The 19,389-nt window shown below is 40.6% G+C and overlaps 1 protein-coding gene across 4 annotated transcripts in view; it reads left to right on the top strand.

Annotated features, from left to right (window-relative positions):
- Window positions 1-12,190, top strand: part of ABCD3 (ATP binding cassette subfamily D member 3) — a 94,599-nt gene extending 82,409 nt beyond the window's left edge. For 2 of the 4 annotated variants that reach the window (XM_036256156.1, XM_036256154.1), the window contains exons 21-23: window positions 5,449-5,553; window positions 8,091-8,147; window positions 10,661-12,190. In XM_036256156.1, coding sequence (XP_036112049.1) covers window positions 5,449-5,553; window positions 8,091-8,147; window positions 10,661-10,738 — 240 coding nt within the window. In that variant the 3' untranslated portion in view covers window positions 10,739-12,190. Of the gene's footprint in view, window positions 1-5,448; window positions 5,554-6,488; window positions 6,619-8,090; window positions 8,148-10,660 lie in introns of those variants that run through there. The other 2 variants (XM_036256153.1, XM_036256155.1) reach the window with 2 other exon arrangements.
- The last annotated feature ends 7,199 nt before the right edge of the window (window positions 12,191-19,389 follow it).

Genomic DNA, 19,389 nt, shown 5'->3' on the forward strand with positions numbered 1-19,389 from the left:
AAATTAGAGAAAACTGCAGCCTGGGGAAGATGGCAAAGGACATAGCTCAATGCAGGATTTCTTATTTATTCCCTTCAGGCTATATTCTACTTTCTTGTTGCTCCTGCTCCCTGATTTTGCATGTTGTTTTTTCCAAAATCATACCTAAAAGGTCTGAGCTGGCGGGTGATCACATCCACAACGCAACGCTAATGTAGCGCAAGGTGGCTTTATTGCATGTTCCTGAGTGCAGGCGGGTTGAGCCGAAAAGGGTTCAGCCTCACATAACAATTGGGGTGTAGGCTAAACACTCTACTTTTAGCTTCTGTCAGTTCCTGCTGACATACTCTGCCTGGCCCATTGTCTACTTTGTTGGACTGGTCTGGTGTCTCGTCCAGCACCTGCTGGGTGATCCATTGCCTTGTGGATAATCCAGATTATCTTTATCCGTACTCAGCCGAACGCTGAGCAAAGGTCATGCAAGAAACACGTTTTTTCACAGTTTCCGTCTTTTGCAAGCTTTTACCTCTACCCTTTAAAATGTTACTAACCTTTTCAGTACCCATCCTATGTGAACTCAATATCAACCTAATACTGTGATTCGTTTGGCTAGTGCTGTAACATGAAATTAATTTAGAGTGAAGAATAAACCATAAACAAAAGGAAAGAGAGATGCCAGCCATACTCAAAATGGAAATTGGGCTGAAGGAGTGAGCATTTGAGTGATTGGGCATTTCTTAAGGCAGTTTAGAGGATGGCTATAGAAATGACTGCAGGTCAAAACAACACATTTAAATTTCCGTACTGTGACTTCAGAGAAAATGGAAGAATAGTCAAGATTCATATATGCACACAATAGAAACTCAGAGAAAGAAAAACAAGTGTGCATAAGTAGTGAATCCTGTGGATGTGGTATGAAGGTACAAGAGGATAGTTTTTATTTGAAGATAAATTCAAGGCCTTGAAGAGTAAGGGAGTGGAGGAAGGAATCCTGTCAAACCAGATGGACCATGGCAAAGTTTGGGGGATGGAGAAAGCTCACCCCTGACTCTGCTGCATGACCAAGCTGTCGACAAGGTGTGTTCTGTGTGGGCCGGTGTCTGAAGACAGCATATTGTTCTTTACTTTCAGAGGATTTGTGGGGAGAGAGAAGGCTAATGCAACAAATACTAGTATTAATGATGTGGGTGAACAGTATGTGTGTTCATTTTGCAATCCTTTTATTTTTTTTGGTAGGATTAAACATTTTCAAAGTAAAAAGTTGGGGGAAGAGAATGAAGTTTTTATAAATTATAAAAATTTACATGATAAATTATACACATAATTTTTAGGAAGAACAGACTTAAAAGGTTTAACCACCCAAAGTAGTGCATTTCTAAGAGGGAAGGTTTGTGTAAAACAAATGATCCAAAGGAACTTTGGGGTAAGGAAAGTCAGGATTTGAATTTGAGTGAATGGAATACTACTTTTGAATAAAGGGAGGTCTGGTGACTCATTTCTAAAAGTCCCTTCAGTATAAATGTAGAGAAATAAAATTATTATCCCATTATTTTAATAGTAAAAAAACCTAATTTAATTATGATATAATTTCCACAGAGTTCAGTATTAGCCAGGTATTTTTCCTTATAATCTAGTTAGGAGATCCAAGTATTCTCAACTAACCTTAATATAAGGCAGTCTTATAACTACAAAGAAAGTGCACTGGGATAATGAGGAGGAAAAGTTGATTTTGGATGGTAGGTCCTGTTTAGTTCTCCCAGCAGCCCTGTGAAGTAAGGTACAGACAAGGGCAAGCCTTGGCGAGCTGAGGCAGCTTCCTTGTGTCATAAAGCCCCCTAGTGGCAGAACTGAGATTCAGGTGCAGGCGACTGATAGCAGCATGCTTGCTCTTAACCAGTACATTAGAGCCTTCAGTGTGCAGGTGGACCATCTGTCTCTTGAAGTGGCAGGTGACATTTCCCTTCATTGCACCCATTGGCCCAGCCATCATCAGCCAGGGGTGCTCCACCTGGTAGTCTAAGTTGGTACATCTTATTTCTCTGGCCAATAGTTATCTTTCCCATTCCACTGTTTTTGTTCTTTCTATTTAGTAGTGGATTTTCTTACTGTGGATTATGAAAAAAATATATATGATACAAAAGTTGGAACATTTATAAAATGATAAAGAAGGTGAAAACCCTCTTACCAGCAATGATAACCATAAAAGTTTCCTTGTTTTTCAATCCATTTAATTGCAGAAAATTTTCCTTTACCTAATTGTAAACTACCCTCCTTCAAACTCTGGTGAATAGTGACCACTGCCTTTTCTTCCAGTTGATCAGTTCTCTTCTGACTCTGCCTCCTTTCCTGTCTAGTACAGACTTAATAATCCAGCCAATAAAAGTAGAGCTGGTAGGGTGGGGCTGCCTGTCAAGCTCCGGGAGCAGTGTGGCTGAAGTGTTCATAAGGGTGGGGAAAAAGTAGGTTTACAGTTGTTTGTAGGGAAAATAATACAATAACAAGTAATAATACAAGAATAAACTCTGTTTCATGTACTCACAACTGGAAACCTACCTTTGTCCCACCCAGTACTTATTCACTGTGCTGTCTTATACTGTGGTATCAAGTAGCTGACAGCATAGTGGAGAGAGACACAGAGGAGGAAAGTTCCACGGAATTGGCAGATGTGGTGAAGGAGTGCAGGGAGGTCCGCGGGAACAGGGGAGGGCGTTTGGAGTGCCCTCGGGTAATCCCTCGTCTCAGCTTTGCACGGCCGTCCGACCTCTGCTTCCACTGCCTGTGGTGTGTTATCCTTTGTCTTAACAACGCTAAGTGTCTTTATTTGTGTTTTTGGACCCTTTCTCCTCTGACTTTATCGTACCTTTTCCTTCCGTTAAACAGGCATGTATACACACACACATACACACACACACACGGTTCTCTCAGATCAAAAGAGCAAACTTAGCCTTAACCAAGTAGTTTATACCTCTTTTCCTCTGTACAGCTGAACTTCTTGATAGTCTATACTTGCTTCTCATTTCTCACTTTATACAAATAGATATAAACGCCGAGAAATTTGTTTTGTATGTTTTAGTCATTCATTTGTAAAACAGTTGAATGTTTGTTATAAAGTGTTGGGTGTGTAGTACTGACTAAAATGGGGTCTCTGTTTATGTGAATATTCTAGCCTAGGGAAGCAGACAAACAGGCAACATACAAGGCACAGTGTATGAAGTGCTGCAGAGAGGTTATACAGGGGACCCACTTGGATTGGGGGGGGGGGTCAGGGTAGGTTGTCAGAGGACTTGGCATTAGCAGAAATTTGAAGGATGCAAAAAGGAAAGTTAGACATTTGAGACATAAGGAGAGTGACATGTGCTAAGCCTCTAAGGACTGAGACCAGACCTTGTGTCCTGGTCGTTGAGAGGAGGTGATGTTGGCTAGCTGTGGAGGTTAGAGGGCGGTAGGAATGAGATTGTGCAGGGCCTTGTAGGCCTTGGTGAGTAACTGGAGTTTCATTTTTAGTGAAATGAGAAGTTAAATGGTTTTAAGCAGAAGAGTGAAATTCTGTGATTTACATTTTGGAGATCCTCTCTGGTGACATGGAGAATGGATTGGAGAAGAGCAAGAGGAAGTAGGAGGCTAATTATGGTTATCCAGGCTGGTCATTGTGTTCTGGGCTAAAAGCATGATTGTGGAAGTGGGGAAAGTGAGTGGATTATACATGCAATAGGAGTTACTCAAACAGACGAAAAATGAGGAGTCTGGGGAGGTGAAAGGGAGGAGGAATAGGGAAAGATCAAGAAGGACTCATGGCTTTCCGGCTTGAGCAACTACGTGATAGGGTCATTTTCCGAAATGTTTAAGATTGGGAGTGATGGATGAATGGATTTTAAGGGGAAAATCTAGGAAATCCATATGAGTTTTAGATTTTTAAGGTCTGAGAATCCTTACCCAAGTATAAAGATCAAATAGGGATTTTTATATATCAGTCTGGAAATTAGAAGATGAAATATGAATGAGAGATACATATATTGGAAGCTGCAAATAATAATATTTGATATGAGATTTGATGAAATCAGAGAGATACAATACAGGAAAGAGACGAGGACCTAGGAGTTAGCCTGAGAAACCCCAACATTTAATGGGTAAATGGAAAAGGAAAGCTGGAAAGAAACTGAGAAAGCTGCCCAGGAAGTGGGAAGAAACTTAAGACCATGGTTTCACTGTCACTTTCTCAAGGAGGGGGGAGTGGTCACCTTGCGTTGACATCTGCAGAGAACATAAATTGGGTAAAGATGGAAAGGGGCCATTGGTCTTGCAACATGGAGATCCTAGGTAGGGGCAGATGACGAATTGGAATATCTGTTAGGCAAAGGATCAGAATAAATAATTCCCAGAAAATAAAACACATATGGAAAGTGAACATGAGAAAATGTTCAGCATTCCTGCTAATCAAAGAAGTGTAAGCTGTAACAATCTTAATGTTAACTTTTACTTAAAAAATTAGCAAAGGCTTTAAAAAATGAACAAGCCTATAAAATGGAGGCACTCAAAAAATGATTGATGGGAATATTAATTGGCAGCTTAATATTAATGGCCATTACTTAAGCAACAGGATATTTAAAGATAGACACATTTTTGTACCTGAGCTATTTGTAAGTCTGAATTCTGAGATTTGGTTAAAATATGTACCCTTTAAACTTGGGTAGAGAACTTTATTATTATTATTTAAAAAATTATTCTTTTAGCCCTGGCCGGTTTGGCTCAGCAGTTGGAGCATCAGCCTGCGGTCCGGAGAGACCCGGGTTCGGTTTCCGCTGGGGGCATATGCTTCAGTTGGTTTGTCCCCGGCCCTGGTTGGGTCAGGCAGGTGGCGGCCACTCAGTGTGTCCCTTTCACGTCGATGTGTCTCTCTCACTTTCTCTCTCTCCCTCCCACTCTGAGCAAAAAATGAAAAAAATGTCCTCGGGTGAGGATAAAAAAAAAAATTTTTTTTTCTTTTAGACAGAGTGGGAGGGAAAGAGGGACGAAGAGAGAGAGAGAGAAACATCAATGTGAGAGAGACACATTGAGTGGTCGCCACCCACACGACCCCAACCAGGGCCGGGGACAGACTGAAACCGAGGTACGTGCCCTTAGAGGGAACTAGACCCAGGTCTCTCTGGTCCCCAGGCCAACGCTCTAACCGCTGAACCAAACCTGCCAGGGCAAGAACTTTCTTTAATATTAGTTCAAAACTCAACTTTACCTAAAAGTTTTGTTTTACTCTGAACAATATTTCCCATGCATTTTTCTCTCTTTTTTGGGAAGACAATAAAAACAGTTGGTTTATTTACATTGTTTTCTTTTCTGGGAAATAGATATTTTGAGTTAGAATAATTTTCATACTTTATAAGACTGTAAGTGCATACTTAATTTAAAGTAAATCTAGTTTAGCTTATTAACCTCTGAGTGTGATTATACAAAATACTTCCTTTTATGCTTCAGATGGCAAGATTATTTTATCATAAACCCCAGTTTGCCATTTTGGATGAATGCACAAGTGCAGTGAGTGTGGACGTGGAAGGCTACATTTACAGTCACTGTCGCGAGGTGAGTAGGACGGGTCTCAGCAAGAAGGGCCCTGTGCCTCTTCCTGTTCACTCTGTGTCCAGCTAGGTATCTGTGTCCACAGAGAAGAGTCTAAGGTAAGTAACAACAGTACTGTCAAAGAATGTTATCTCATTTTGGCAGAGATTTTAGACTGATCACAGATAGGAGTAAAAGAAAAAGTAAATGAATTCTGTATATAATTCTCATTAGTCACATCTTAGATATGAAACAGATAATATATTTAAATTTATTTCCCTTTTGCCTAGTTCCCTAGACACAGAGTTAACAAGTGGCATTTTCTAATTTGTTTCATTAACTTTACCTAGATATGATTTTTTTTTTTTTTTAAATCAAGAAAACTTAATAATAACTTGACAACTTCACTTTTATCCATTTTCTTCTCTGGCCTGGGCAGTCTTTTACCAAAGCTGTTAAGTAACCTTTTCTGAGACTGTCTACATTGGTTCCATTCTTTAAGTAATTATTCAGTGGACTATGAGGGATTGTCACTACCATCTATACTCTTGTTAGCTGTTGCTCAAAATTTTGAGCAAGATCCAACAAGATTTTACATAAGTAAATGAAGAACAGGAGTCTTTTAACATTTCTAACTTCTTTGGGAATTTACAATAAATATTGCACATCAAGTTGTTGCACATCAAGTAAGAATTCCTGCTAGTTCGAGTGTGGTCATGGATCAGCAGCATCCACACCACTGTGAGCCCTCCTGTTAGAAGCGCAGGCTCTCCGGCTCTCCTGCATCAGTCTGCATTTCAACAGAAGCTCCAGATGATTCAAATACGCATGCATGTTTGAGAAGCATGGACCTACTCATGAAATGTTTTAACTACTGATTTTGTTTCTTTAATGATTTATTTTCTATTCTTGGATCAGTCATTGATAATTTTTCATTCATTTGTTTGTATGGATTTCAGACTCATTGGTATTGGAGGTGTTCGTGGTGTTTTCTCACACCTAAAACCAGGTCATCTCTATTTGATCAGTGACTTAGAGGCTCTTCGCTGTGAACTTTGATTGTGTGATTTCCTTTTTATCTAGCTGTAGCTACGTCCCCACGTAAGATGCAGTTCTCCTATTCTGTATCTTGACTTTAGTAATTCTGTTATAAAGAATGCCTCACTGAGTCAAGATCTAATTCAGTTACTATAGAATCATGAAAAGACAGATGATAAATGAGCTTTCAAACGTCAAACGTAATTGTTGTACTGTTGAAATGTATGTTTTATTAACAACTGATAATATATTTATTTTGTCCTCCAGTTCTTAACCAATCTGAGCAGCCAAACTTATGACACATTTAAAGTTTTAAGTGATATTACTTTAAGTCATTATTTTGTACTGCAGAAGTGTAAATACAAACTTGAGCACTTAAATCTCATGATAGAAGTGATCCAGAATATACTTACGCTGATTTTAAAAATTATCAAGTGACAATAAAATCTAGAACTCATGGTGGAAAGTCCCTGGGTCCCCCAGCATGTATCTGCCGGCTGTGGGAGGTCCGTTTTGAAAACAGTGACGTAGAGCAGGATTTCTCCGTCTCGGCTCTGTTAACATTGGGGCTGGATAATGCTCAGCTGTGGGGCTGTGTACCAGAGGTGTTTGGCAGTGTCTCTGACCTCTGCCTGTTAAATGTCAGTAGCACTCTCAGTTGTGACAGTCAGAAATGTCTATAGACATTGGCAAATATTCCCTAAGAGACAAAATCACCCCCAACCCCAACCTCCAGTGAGAACCACTGATCCAAAGCAACCATTGTTATATCAGTTAGTGTTTTGTTTGAAAACCTGAAGTTCAGATCTGTGGAAGCTTAGTCCCAGTCTCAAATCCAGTAAGCTTTTAAAACCAACAGATTTTTCATTATTTTCTGGCATTATTTTCATTATTCACTGGGTAGCCAGACCTGGACTGAACTAACAAAAGGTACTTAAAAATCCTTTAACCGTCTCGTCAGTATCCACGTGTGTTGCTATAGAAGGATTCGTGTGTTTAATTATGGAATTTGCCTCAGAGCCCTCTGGGAGTGGTAAATACTGCTTTTCCAAAATCTGAATTCTAAGACACAGTCCAGAACAGCGGTTTCCAAAACGGATTATGACCCTGTATTTGAAAAGCAAATTGGCTGTAGACAGGGCTGTATTGATTTAATTTTCCTGATCTTGACCTTTTGCTATGTCTATCATTCTTAATACTTTTTCCTTTTTCACAATAAATAGAAAATATACTAGGAAATATATTTTTTGCCCAAAACATATTATACAATGCTAGTACCTGTTAGTTTAGGTTTTTTTTCCTTAAAAAACTTTATTGACACCTGTTAGTTTTTATTATATAGTTGATGACCTATACTTTGTATTACCTTGAACATTGGGCATTAGTTGTAATTTTTTCTCTTTGACATTGATTTTTTTTAACTATAGCAACTGAAGACTTATCTTAATAGCTTAAAATATGTAGAGTGTTTCAGTTGTACTCTGTGTCACTGACAGAAACCTAAGTCATCTTCTGTGTATTAGGTCGGCATCACTCTCTTCACCGTGTCACATAGGAAGTCTCTTTGGAAGCATCATGAGGTTTGTACTTCTTAACATTGAATGATACAGTGAAAGTTTATTTAAATATGTAAATTCAGGGGATTGTGGTTTGAGATTTCTTGGTGTATATTATTTCCTTCTTTTTAAAATTTTCCCTTCCCTCTTTCCTTTCTAAATGATACAGAAATTTTAGGTAAAAGAAAGGGTTTGAGAAAAGCCGGAGCAATGATAAAGGAAATACACACCTGATCGCCCTGGCCAGTTTTTCTCAGTGGTTAGAGCATTGGCCTGTGCACTGAAGGGTCTTGGGTTCAATTCCAGCCCAATTGATGTGTCTCTGTCACATTGATGTTTCTCCCTCCCTCCCTTCCACTCTCTCTAAAAATCAATGGAAAAATATCCTTGGGTAAGGATTTAAAAAAAATACACACCTTAATGAGCACATTTTGTGCCAAGTACTGGGCCAAGTGTCTGAGGATACAGAGTACTGTCTTCACCCTCAAGGACCTGTGGTTGTGATGACACTGTGCAACGGTCACATGCAGAGCAGGGGACTGAAGTCAGAAAACCTGGGTCGAGACACCACTGCTTCTGGCATCAGTTGCTTCCTTTGTGTGATAAAGTTACTGACCCCTGTCTGCTTCTCATAGATTGATTACCTCGAGGGTCAGAGGGATGCCTATATGGAAGGACTCAATAAACACAGTGAAATTCTTTATAGCTGTGTGACTTTTTTTTTTTTCTTTATTGATTTTAGAGAGAGAGGAAGAGAGAGGGAGAGAGATAGAAACATCGATGAGAGGGAACATCAATTGGCCGCCTCCTGCTTGCCCCCCACTGGGGATCTGGCCCACAACCTGGGCATGTGCCCTGACCAGGAATCAAACTGGCGACCTCTTGGTGCATGGGTCGACACTCAACCACTAAGCCACACTGGCTAGGCTATAGCTGTGTGACTTTTTTTTTTTATCCTCACCTGAGGACATTTTTCTATTTTTTTGTTCAGATAGAATGGGAGGGGGAGGGGGAGAGAGAGAGAGAAAGAGAAAGAGAGAGATGTGAAAGGGACACATTGAGTGGCTGCCACCCGTACAACCCAACCAGGACCGGGGACAAATTGTAACCAAGGTACGTGCCCTTAGCGGGAACCCAACCTGAGTCTCTCTGGACCACAGGCCGACGCTCTAACCGCTGAGCAAAACTGGCCAGGGCAGCTGTGTGACTTTTTAAAACAGTTTTTATTATCTTACAGCATTTTAATTTGCCCATATTTTCATGAATTGAATAAGAAATTGAATAACTAGAAATCAGTGCAGTTTAAAATATATCCATACTTGTGTGTGTGTGTGTTTATTTCTCACCAGAGGTTCTGTTTATTGATTTTAGAGAGAGAGGAAGGGATAGAGAGAAAGAGAAACATTGATTGGTTGTCTCCCATATGCACCCCAACCAGGGATTGAACCCTCAACTTAAGTGTGTGCCCTGATCGGAAACTGAACCCACAGCCTTTTGGTGTACAGAATGATGCTCCAACCACCCGAGCCACCCGGCCAGGGCAAGCCTTTGTATTTTCTTAGAAGTTCAAACCTAACAGCCACAGGACAGTGAGAGGACTTGGGTTTTACCTCTCCTCTTCTTCTGGAGGTACCTATAGACAAATTGCAGAATAACCACCGGGCCAGTGATCATGTGAAGGAGGGTGACAGGGAGAACAGCAAAGTTATAGGCCAGAATAGCTAAGAAATAACAATACAGACAATGGGAAAACAAAGGTCTTTTCTGTAAATAAAACTAAAAAGAAGGCTTTATGAATCACTGTCCTGAGTGTCTTCATAGGGTGGGAACACAGGCTCCCTGTATAGCTTTTTTCCTCCTCTGCCAAATCCAGAAACACACAAAAAGCCTTTAGGTAGAGCTGATTCAGGAAAGGTTATTAGGACGTATTAAAGACTGCCTGCCTGATGAGGTAGACCAAAGAACTGTGCATATATGTGTGACCAGTGGACACTGACAATAGTGTGGGGAAGGCAGGAGGGGGCAGGATTGGGGAGGAGGGGTCAATGGGGCAAAAAGGGGGAAACATGAGTAATACATTCAACAATAAAGGTGAGTTAAAAAAAATTAATTAAAAAGTTGACTTAATCCACACTAAAATAAAGAAAAGAGAGAGAGAGAAAGAGAGCAAGAGAGAAAGAAGGAGAGGGAGAGAGGGAGGGAGGGGAAGAAGGAAAGAAGGAAAGAAGGAAAGACTACCTGACTGAACAGACTCGTACTTCACGCAGTTTGACCCACGGTAGGGAGGTCAGATCCTTGGTTGTGGAATTATAGAAACATTCTGATTTGTGGGATGTTTATAACTTTTATTCCTTTAAAACAGTGAGGAAGTCTAATGTTTCAATTCCAAGCAGAGTTATATTGTTGCTATTTTTTAAGAGAAGAGACTTCTTTATTTAGTCTTACCTTGGAGAGCTATATGCACTTCTGTGTATAAACTGTTAAAAGTTTTAGTGGCTGAAACTTACTCATTGATTCTCCCCCCTTCTTTCCTATAGTACTACCTGCATATGGATGGCAGAGGCAATTATGAATTTAAACGGATAACAGAAGATACAGTTGAGTTTGGCTCTTAGAATCCAGAGAACTGTACCAGCTTCGATGAAATAATTACAGAACACACTTAGAAATGCAAAGTACATTGTAAAATAATGTTGAGCTTTTTTAAAAAAAACAAAAACAAATCAACAAATTAACTAAATATAAAGTAATTGAAAACAAGTTGTTAAAACATTTAATATTATATAGGATATTGCTAATTGTGTATATGTTGGTTTAATTATTAATATGTACTAAGAATGACCTTATCTTGTGGTTGAAAACTGCCTAAATTAAATTGGGCTTAAATCAGTGTAACTTGATTCATCCTGGGATGTAAGCCATTGGAAGTCAGCTAATTTGACTCTTATGGCTCTGTCTTTTCCTTCAATGAAGAACCCTGTTTAAAACTGGGGTCATCACATGTCCTGTTGTAACAAGATAGTCTTGAGTTTCATTTTCTTGTGCCCCATGATGGTGGGACACAACAGATCATAGTGTATTATCCAAATGTACAGCATCCTTACATAATCGCATCTATCACACAGTGGCAGGTTTCTTTAGCTGCCACAGGTATACTCATTCCTGTATATGTCTTGGGGTACATTTGACTCCAGGAAAGCCATTTGAATTTTCTTTGGCCAAATAATAAATGTGTCCCTCTCAGCCTGCAGCGTTGCGTTGTTCTGAGGGGTCTTTGTGGTGATACACTAGCATACGAGTCTTGCTTACAAGAGGTGGCTCTTTCACACCTTAGCTTCCCAGCATTTGGGATATTAAAATACAAAGTGCTTAATGTCAAGTTCAAGGTCTTACAAGATATTTATATTTTTTTAAAGAATTGGGTGGATTTGTATACATTACAACCCGTTCATTAGAAATGCGGTTACATGGTGTCAAACTCCAAATGAGCTAAAGGAATGCACTACATGAATTCATGCACTGAATATGCAACGTTATCACTGTCTTATGTGACTTTATGTGTAGAAACATATAAAACTATTATACACATGGGTGAATTATGATTGCTCAGTACTGGTTTAGCTCCATGAATCTTTTGTAACTTAATATTTGGGTTATTATGTTGAGCTATCCTAAGAGAGATCAGCTTCACCTCACCAGACCTCCATTGATGACTGCACGTGTTATTTACACAGGGAGAATGGAAATGGAATGTTATCAGTAAGCTAGATATGAAATCAGTCTTATGAAACTGGGGTTCAGAAAGGGACTTTTTTAAATTTTTGTTTCTGCATAACTGGTTTGGTTTTGTTGCAGAATTAGTTTTAAGAATTCTCGGCTCCCGAGGTACAACTTGATGGACTGATTCCATAATACATAATGTTCAATTTTACCACTCTGTTTAACAAACTTGTATACTTAATTTCAGCTCAGATTTTTAAAAAATAAGATATCCTATACATCCTTTACTTATTCTTTTTACTCTGGTATCTAAATAATGGGTAGTTCATACAGTCTTGACTTGAAAAATACAAAAATAAATTAACATTCAGAAAGCTGTTTTTGCACCCAATGTCTCTTTTTTGTTTGGAAAAGTTGCGTCAAACGTGGTTTTAATGAAATGAATTTCTCTTTTAGAAAAGCCAGTTAAAACCTTTAGTGTACCTCACAAATGCTGCCAAATAGCAAGGAGACTTTAAAATATATTATTAGTTGTGGGAAAGATTTTAAGGCATGAGGGAAGTTCAGATTTCTAGATTACTCTAAACCTACTAATAGCTGCCTCCCAATTCCTTCTGTAATGGATTCTTACCATTAAATTATTTTCTTTCTTTTTTGTTTGTTTATTTTTAAATTTTGTTTATTTTATTGATTTTAGAGAGAGAGGAAGGGAGAGGCAGAGAGATAGAAACATCGATGAAAAAGAACATCGATTGGTCGTCTCCTGCATGCCCCCCACTGGGGATCAGGCCCACAATCTGGGCATGTGTCTTGATCAGGAATTGAACCAGCAACCTCTTGGTGCATGGATCAGTGCTCAACCACTGAGCCACACCGGCCAGACTCTTTTTTAATTTAACAAATATTCAGGTGCCTCACCCCTGGAGTCCTGGAGGAAGCGCCTCCTGAGAGTCAGTGCATACAGTAGCAGAAGGGTGTTGGTTTCCAAGAAGGCCCTCAACGAAGGAATCCGTTTCCAAAACATGATTGACCATGGAGTGTCTTCTCCTTAATTCCTATGAGCATCTTGTATCAAGTGCACTGGGAAATTGAAGTTTAATCTGAAGAATGAACTGAAGAGTTAGAAACTCCATCCATGAGCAACACATGGCATATGAAGTGTATCATTCTGTGTTGCATGCCAGTGAGGAACTAGGGATGTAGACAACGCAGCTTGTTTGCTGTGCTTTAACAAAATGTGCCGAGGGTTTGCCTCTGCAGGAGAGACAGTATTCTGCTTCTCCCCGCTTAGGGTTTGTGGCTGGGCCTGAGAATTAAGTTGACATGAGACAGACAAACAGGAGAAAGTCATACAAGTTTATTTAAGTTTTATGTGACACAGGCGCCCTCAGAAGGAAATAAAGACCTAGAGAAGTAGCAGAACCTAAAGGTTATACTTGGTGGAGCAAAGAGAGGCAGTTGTGGAAAAGTGAACTGTGAGGAGGCTAAAGGAAGGTAAGAATTATTTTAATGAGATTTGTATAGAATTCTCTGAGTCTCAACATCCTGTCCTTGATGTTAAGAACATTACTTCTCTTCTGGTACAGGGAAGGCATCTTCCATATGGGGGTTTTATCTCCTGTTTTCAGGAAGAAAGAGCAGAGTCAGAGTGCCCTTCTTTTACCTGCTATTTATTACCTATTTATTATTTTAAGTGCCTTTAGCTCAAAATAGTCCTTATACCAAAGTGGCATATTTTGGGGTGGCGTGTTTTGCCACCCTTCACCTCTTTTCCCCTTTCTTAATTAGCATTTGGCTTTAAACTGAGGTGATATTATAGTATCTATCATTTTCTTATATAATTTCTTAACTTTTAAACTCGGTGTTTAAAACTATAATTTGCCTAAAAGCAGTGAGGTTTTCTTCTATCAGACAGACTTTAGCGTCATTAGTTGTAGGAAACTGTATGTTTTTACCCACATCAGTAATTTTTTCTTTGTGGAGAATTGAAATGTTTTGACCTACAAACATATATATGTCACAAAAAACATCTGGTACCAAAAATTCCTGAAAAGCAGCCCTTTCCACCCCCTGGGGCAGTCATTTTAACTCTTGTTTTGTGGCAGTTGTTTTTTATTTATTTTTCTTAATATCACTAATGTTTTAATTCTGTTCATTACTTTTTATTTTTAAACAATATGCTGTATAGCTATTACTTGATCTATCAGTTTAGACATTCCTACTGCCCCTATTTCTGCCTCATCTCCCACATATAGTTAAGTAATTTAAAAATTTTTGCACTTTATTGCACTATAATACATAATGCAGAAAAGTTCCGTAAGTTTTTACAAAGTGCACATGCTCATTACCACCCCTCCCCCCGTCCTCAAATCAAGAAGAGGAACACTGCTGCACCCCAGAGGCCTCTTACGTCATCTTCCAGTGATTAGCCCTGAAAAGCCATTAGTTTGACTTACCACATTCATTCTTTTACCTGTTTTTGAACTTCATATGTATTAGATACCCTTTGCCCCTCAGTTTATTGAAACTGCTCCATGGTAGATGTGGTGAGAGTTCCTTCACTTTTATTGCTGACTCATATTTAATTACATGGATAGGCCGTACTTGGTTCATCTCACCAATGACGGGCACTGGATCTTCTGTGTGGAGCTGTTATGAATGGTCCATATAAACATTCTTATGCGTGTCTGTTGGTGCACACATGTATGCACTTTTGGAATGGAACATACTCAGCTTTGTTATTTACTACTAAATTGTTTTCCAAAGCAGTACCATTCTTACACTCCTGCCATAAATGTATGAGACTTCCAGTTTTCTCAGTCCTTGCCAACACTTGGTATTGTGTTATTTTATTTTACTTACGTATTTTTAGCCATCAATAGTAAAATTTGGTTTCATTTGCATTTCCCTGATCAGTAATTAGCTTGAACTCATTTCATGTTTACTGGTCGTTTGTATGTCCTCCTTTTTTTTTTAAAAAAAATATATAATGTTTTTATTGATTTGAGAGAGAGAAACATCAATGTGAGAGAAAAACATGGAGTGGCTGCCTCCTACACGCCCCCTACTGGGGATCGAGCGCAACCCCAGCCAGGAATTGAACTGAAGACTTGTTGCTACACAGGACAATGCTCAATCCACTGCGCCACACTGGCCCGGGCTGTGTATCCTCTTTTTTGAAATGGGCATTTAAATCTTCGGGTCCCTGTTTATAAATTGGCCCTGGTATCACAGACATTTTATATATTCTGGATATGAGTTTTTTATTAGATAAATATTCTAAAGTCAGACAAGGTAGGCTTTAAGGAAATGGCGAAAAAGATTGATCCAACAATTACACTAAAAAAAAAAATGAAGACCCATATCAATACTTCAGTGTAGTAACCAGCTTAATTGACTTGCATGCCCTGCAGCTGCAGAATTCTCCCAGTCCCAACATGGTAACGTGCCTCCGTCTACTTTCATTTCTGCCAGGAATGTTTTCTAGTTTTCTGTCATTAGCTTTACTGCTAGGTATTCAATGTTTGTTGATTCTAGGGTAAATTGTACCTATTTAACATTTTATTTTCTAATGGTTGCTACGGAAGAGAAATGCAGTTAATTTTTGTAGATTGACCTTAGTGACAGAGTGTTTGCCAAGGACAGTGCCCTGAAGAGACAGTCCATCCCACACGCTGTTACGGTGTGGTATCAGCATCCTTTGTGGAGAGGTCAGGTCTACATTGCCTCCCCTTGAACCTGGAACCCCTGTAATTTCTTGTGGTAAGTTCGGGGGTCTGGCAGTTGACGAAGAAGGAGATGGGATCATGAGAGGCAGTAACACAAACTTTCTTTGGGTGGTATTCGGACAGGATTGCATGAGGGGAAGTCCCTCCCAGTAACATCGGCTCAGAACACATACAAACAGAACTAGGGAAACAGTTACAGAGATGTCGGCGTGGGACACCACCTATTAGGGGAATAGAACAAGGGGACTCCCAGGAGAAAGAGGGGCCCATGTGTCCAGGTAATGTCGCCCAGCACAATTGCTGTGAAGGACAGCAGTGATTTGGGGTCTTTTCAGCTACAGGGTTGTCCTGTCTGTGGTTAGCAGATGTTCGATTCAGTTCTGTGGGGTGTGTAAAACAGGTAGGCTCTGATTGGCTAGGCATATGGTGTTTTGGACTATCAAGCAGTTGGGTGTGTGAAGATTTGGGTTTGGGCTCACGGTCCTAGCCTGCTGTGAAGAAGTAAACACCATGGGGGCCAGTATAGGCTAATACAGAGGGACGGTCTCCAGGCCATCTAGGATACTTCTGCAACCAAAAGAATGCAGGGCAAGTTCCATTAAATCATTTAAAATGAACAATCAGTGTTTGCTTTTTGATGAGTGTGCAGTATTCCCCTCCCCATCCCTGTTTTGCTTTTTACAGTTTCAGTTATGCTGCCAACTGCAGTCCAAAAATATTAAATGGAACGTTCCAGAAATAAACTTCATAAATTTTGAGTTGTGTGTCATTCTGAGTAGCATGATAAAATCTTGCACCATCCTGCTTGCCCCCCCCCCCCCCAGGGCTGAATCACCCCCTTGTCCCTCATCTGCGCACTAAACTCGACCCGCCCGTCAGCCACTCGGTAGCCGTCAGTTATCAGACCGACGCTGGAGGCATCGCAGTGCTCGTGTTCAAGTCACCCCTGTTCTGTGTAACAATGGCCCCAAAGTGCAAGAGCAGGGATGCTGGCGGTTCAGACGTGCCAGGGAGAGCCGTCAAGTGCTCCCTGGCGCGCAAAGGTGTGAATGTGTAGGAAGAGAGAGCAGATGCTGCATGGGGCTTGGTGCTGGCTGTGGTTTCAGGCACCCCTGGGGATCCCGGCAGGTATCCCCTGTGGATAAGGGGGGGCTGTTCTATAATATTGTCTTGGCACAGCCAAGTAGAGAACTGTGCTCCTTTTTGTGTTTGCATGACATTTTATTTTATTTTTAAAAATTAGATTCATTATTTTTGTTACAGATGCTTCTCCTTTTTCCCCCATTGACACCCTCCTCCCGATCGTGTGTTCCTTTCTTCTTTTTTAAGTCCTCATCCAAGGATATTTCTCCCATTCATTTTCAGACAGAGTGGGAGGGAGAGAGAGACAAACATTGATGTGAGAGAGACGCATCGACTGGGTGCCTCCCGCATGACCCTGACCAGGGCCGGGGACCGAACCACAACTGAGGTACGTGCCCTTGACCGGAATCAAACCCGAGACTCTGATCTGCAGGCTGACTCTCTAACCGCTGAGCCAAACCAGCCAGGGTGAAGTGTGTTCCTTTCTTACAGTCTTTTCCCTTTAATCTCTGCCTTCCTTTTTTTTTTTTAATCCTCCCCCGAGGACATTTTTTCCATTTTTTGTTCAGATAGAGTGGGAGGGAGAGAGAGAAAGAGAGAGAGAGAGAGAGAGAGAGAGAGAGAGAGAGAGAGAGAGAGAAAAATCGACGTGAAAGGGACACATCGAGTGGCTGCCACCCGCACGACCGACCAGGGCCGGGGACAAACTGCAACCGAGATACGGGCCCTTAGCCCTTTTTTTTTTTTTTTTAAGAAAAAAAGCTTTGCTCTCTCTGCCATAATTTCATAACAGATCATAATTCTTAATTATTTTCCATTGTGCCGTCATATCAACGTTCTCTCTTCCCAGAGATGTTCTTCCCAGGGTCTTCTGTCCTCCTCCACTCCGGTCTGTAGGGGAACTCTCTGCGTTGCACCCACATCTTCTGCGTGGGGTCTACTCTGTGCACTGGACCCGGCCCACAGAGCTTCCTGGGGAAGGCTGCCCGGCGGGAAATCCTTTGAAGTCTTGTGTGTCTGAACATACCTTCTTCTGTAACACTCGGGAAGTGTAGCTGGAATGCTGAATTTAACCTGAAGATCATTTTCCCTTAAATTTTTATAGTCCTGTCCCTCTTCTATTTGTTTTCTTATATCCAGGCTGCTGTTGAAAAGGCCAGTGTTCTAATTCCTGTGCCTCTGCCGCACCTGGAAGGACCCTGCTCTCCAAGAAGGCAAACCAATCCTCCCCATTCCTCCTCTCACACAGAAGGTGGTTCCTTTTTCCATGTGCACCTTTCTGTTTCTTTGTTCATTGTTTACTGAAACCGCTAGTCCATTCATTTCCTCTCTTCTCTTTGTCCCTACGGATTGGAACATTTTAAGTTTACTTAGTGTCTTATTAGTAGGGTCTCAGGAAGGAGAGGAGAAACGCGTGTTTCATCTTTAACTGGAAGTCCATGTAGTGTTTTTGAAGTCCCTATATTTACGTATTTTTTCACGTTAGATGGCACATTTTAGCAATAAAGGAGATAATGTATTTCAGAAAACAAAAGGAATAACGGGGCCGTGGTCCTGCAATGTGGTTGGAGTCGTGTCTCAGTGATTGTGTGGAGCACACGCACCATGTCTAACTTCTTAGACTTAAACTTGCGTTGACTCGGGTAAAGCTGCTTTTGCTAGTTCTTAGAGTGGAAGAGGAGACTCGGTGATCTGGTCATGTGGTTCTCTGAAAATGCTTTTTAAAAATTAGCAATCATCCTAAATAAAAAATAGGTACAGAGTGTACTTTATTTATTTTGTGTTTCATGATTTTGATTATTTTTAAAAAATTTTATTTTTGTTACAGATGTTTCTCCTTTTTTACCCCATTGACACCGTCCTCCCCACCCCACCCCCGTCCCGTCCCCAGCTTTGTTGTCCATGTCCATTGGTTATGCAAACATGCATATAAGTTCTGTGGTTTATCTCTCCCCCATCACCTCTTCTGAGGGTTGTCAGTCTGTACCCCACTTCCATGTTTCTGGGTCTACCCTATTCCTCAGACTGTTATGTTCATTATATTCCATATATAAGTGAGATCATGTGGTATTTGTCTTTTTCTGCTTGGCTTGTTTCACTTAGGATAATACTTTCCAGGTCCCTCCATGTCGTCTCCAAGCAGACTGTACTTTAAACGCTGACTTTTCTGGAAAAGATAAATTAATCGGTCCAGCTCTCTCTCTAGCCAAGGGCATTTCCCAAATAGCTTTGGCTTTTAGATGCTTGAGGCAACACAAAACGCCAAACTTTGTCAAACACACATATTTTTGGTATTATCCTACGCCCAAGGTAAGATTTTGATGAACACTTCCCATCCTTCCCTCTTCCTCTCCCCCTCTGCCGACTAACCCCGTGACCTTCAGCTGGGCGTTCAGATGGCCTTTCCAAGGCCAAGCTCGATGGCCTATGTGACTGTCCCAAAACACCCCATAATATTTCTCTTCTATTCTTGTTACTTGTTTGTCATTTTATCCATACATGAGCTCACATAGAGAGCTGGGATTATGCCCGTTGTATTTTCATCAAATCCATTATGCCTGACACATAGTATGTGCTTAGTATTAGAATAAAATAATGAATAAATGCGTGAATCGAAATGCATAAGCATTGTCCTTGCCAAGGAAATTATGATCTAGTCAAGGGGCCACGACAGGTAAAGAACTATTCCGCACAGTATTAAGAGCAGGAGGAGCTGAGAGTGTGGTAAGGAGGCA

This window comes from Molossus molossus, unplaced genomic scaffold, assembly GCF_014108415.1.
Source record: "Molossus molossus isolate mMolMol1 unplaced genomic scaffold, mMolMol1.p scaffold_m16_p_12, whole genome shotgun sequence".
Classification (NCBI taxonomy): domain Eukaryota; kingdom Metazoa; phylum Chordata; class Mammalia; order Chiroptera; family Molossidae; genus Molossus; species Molossus molossus.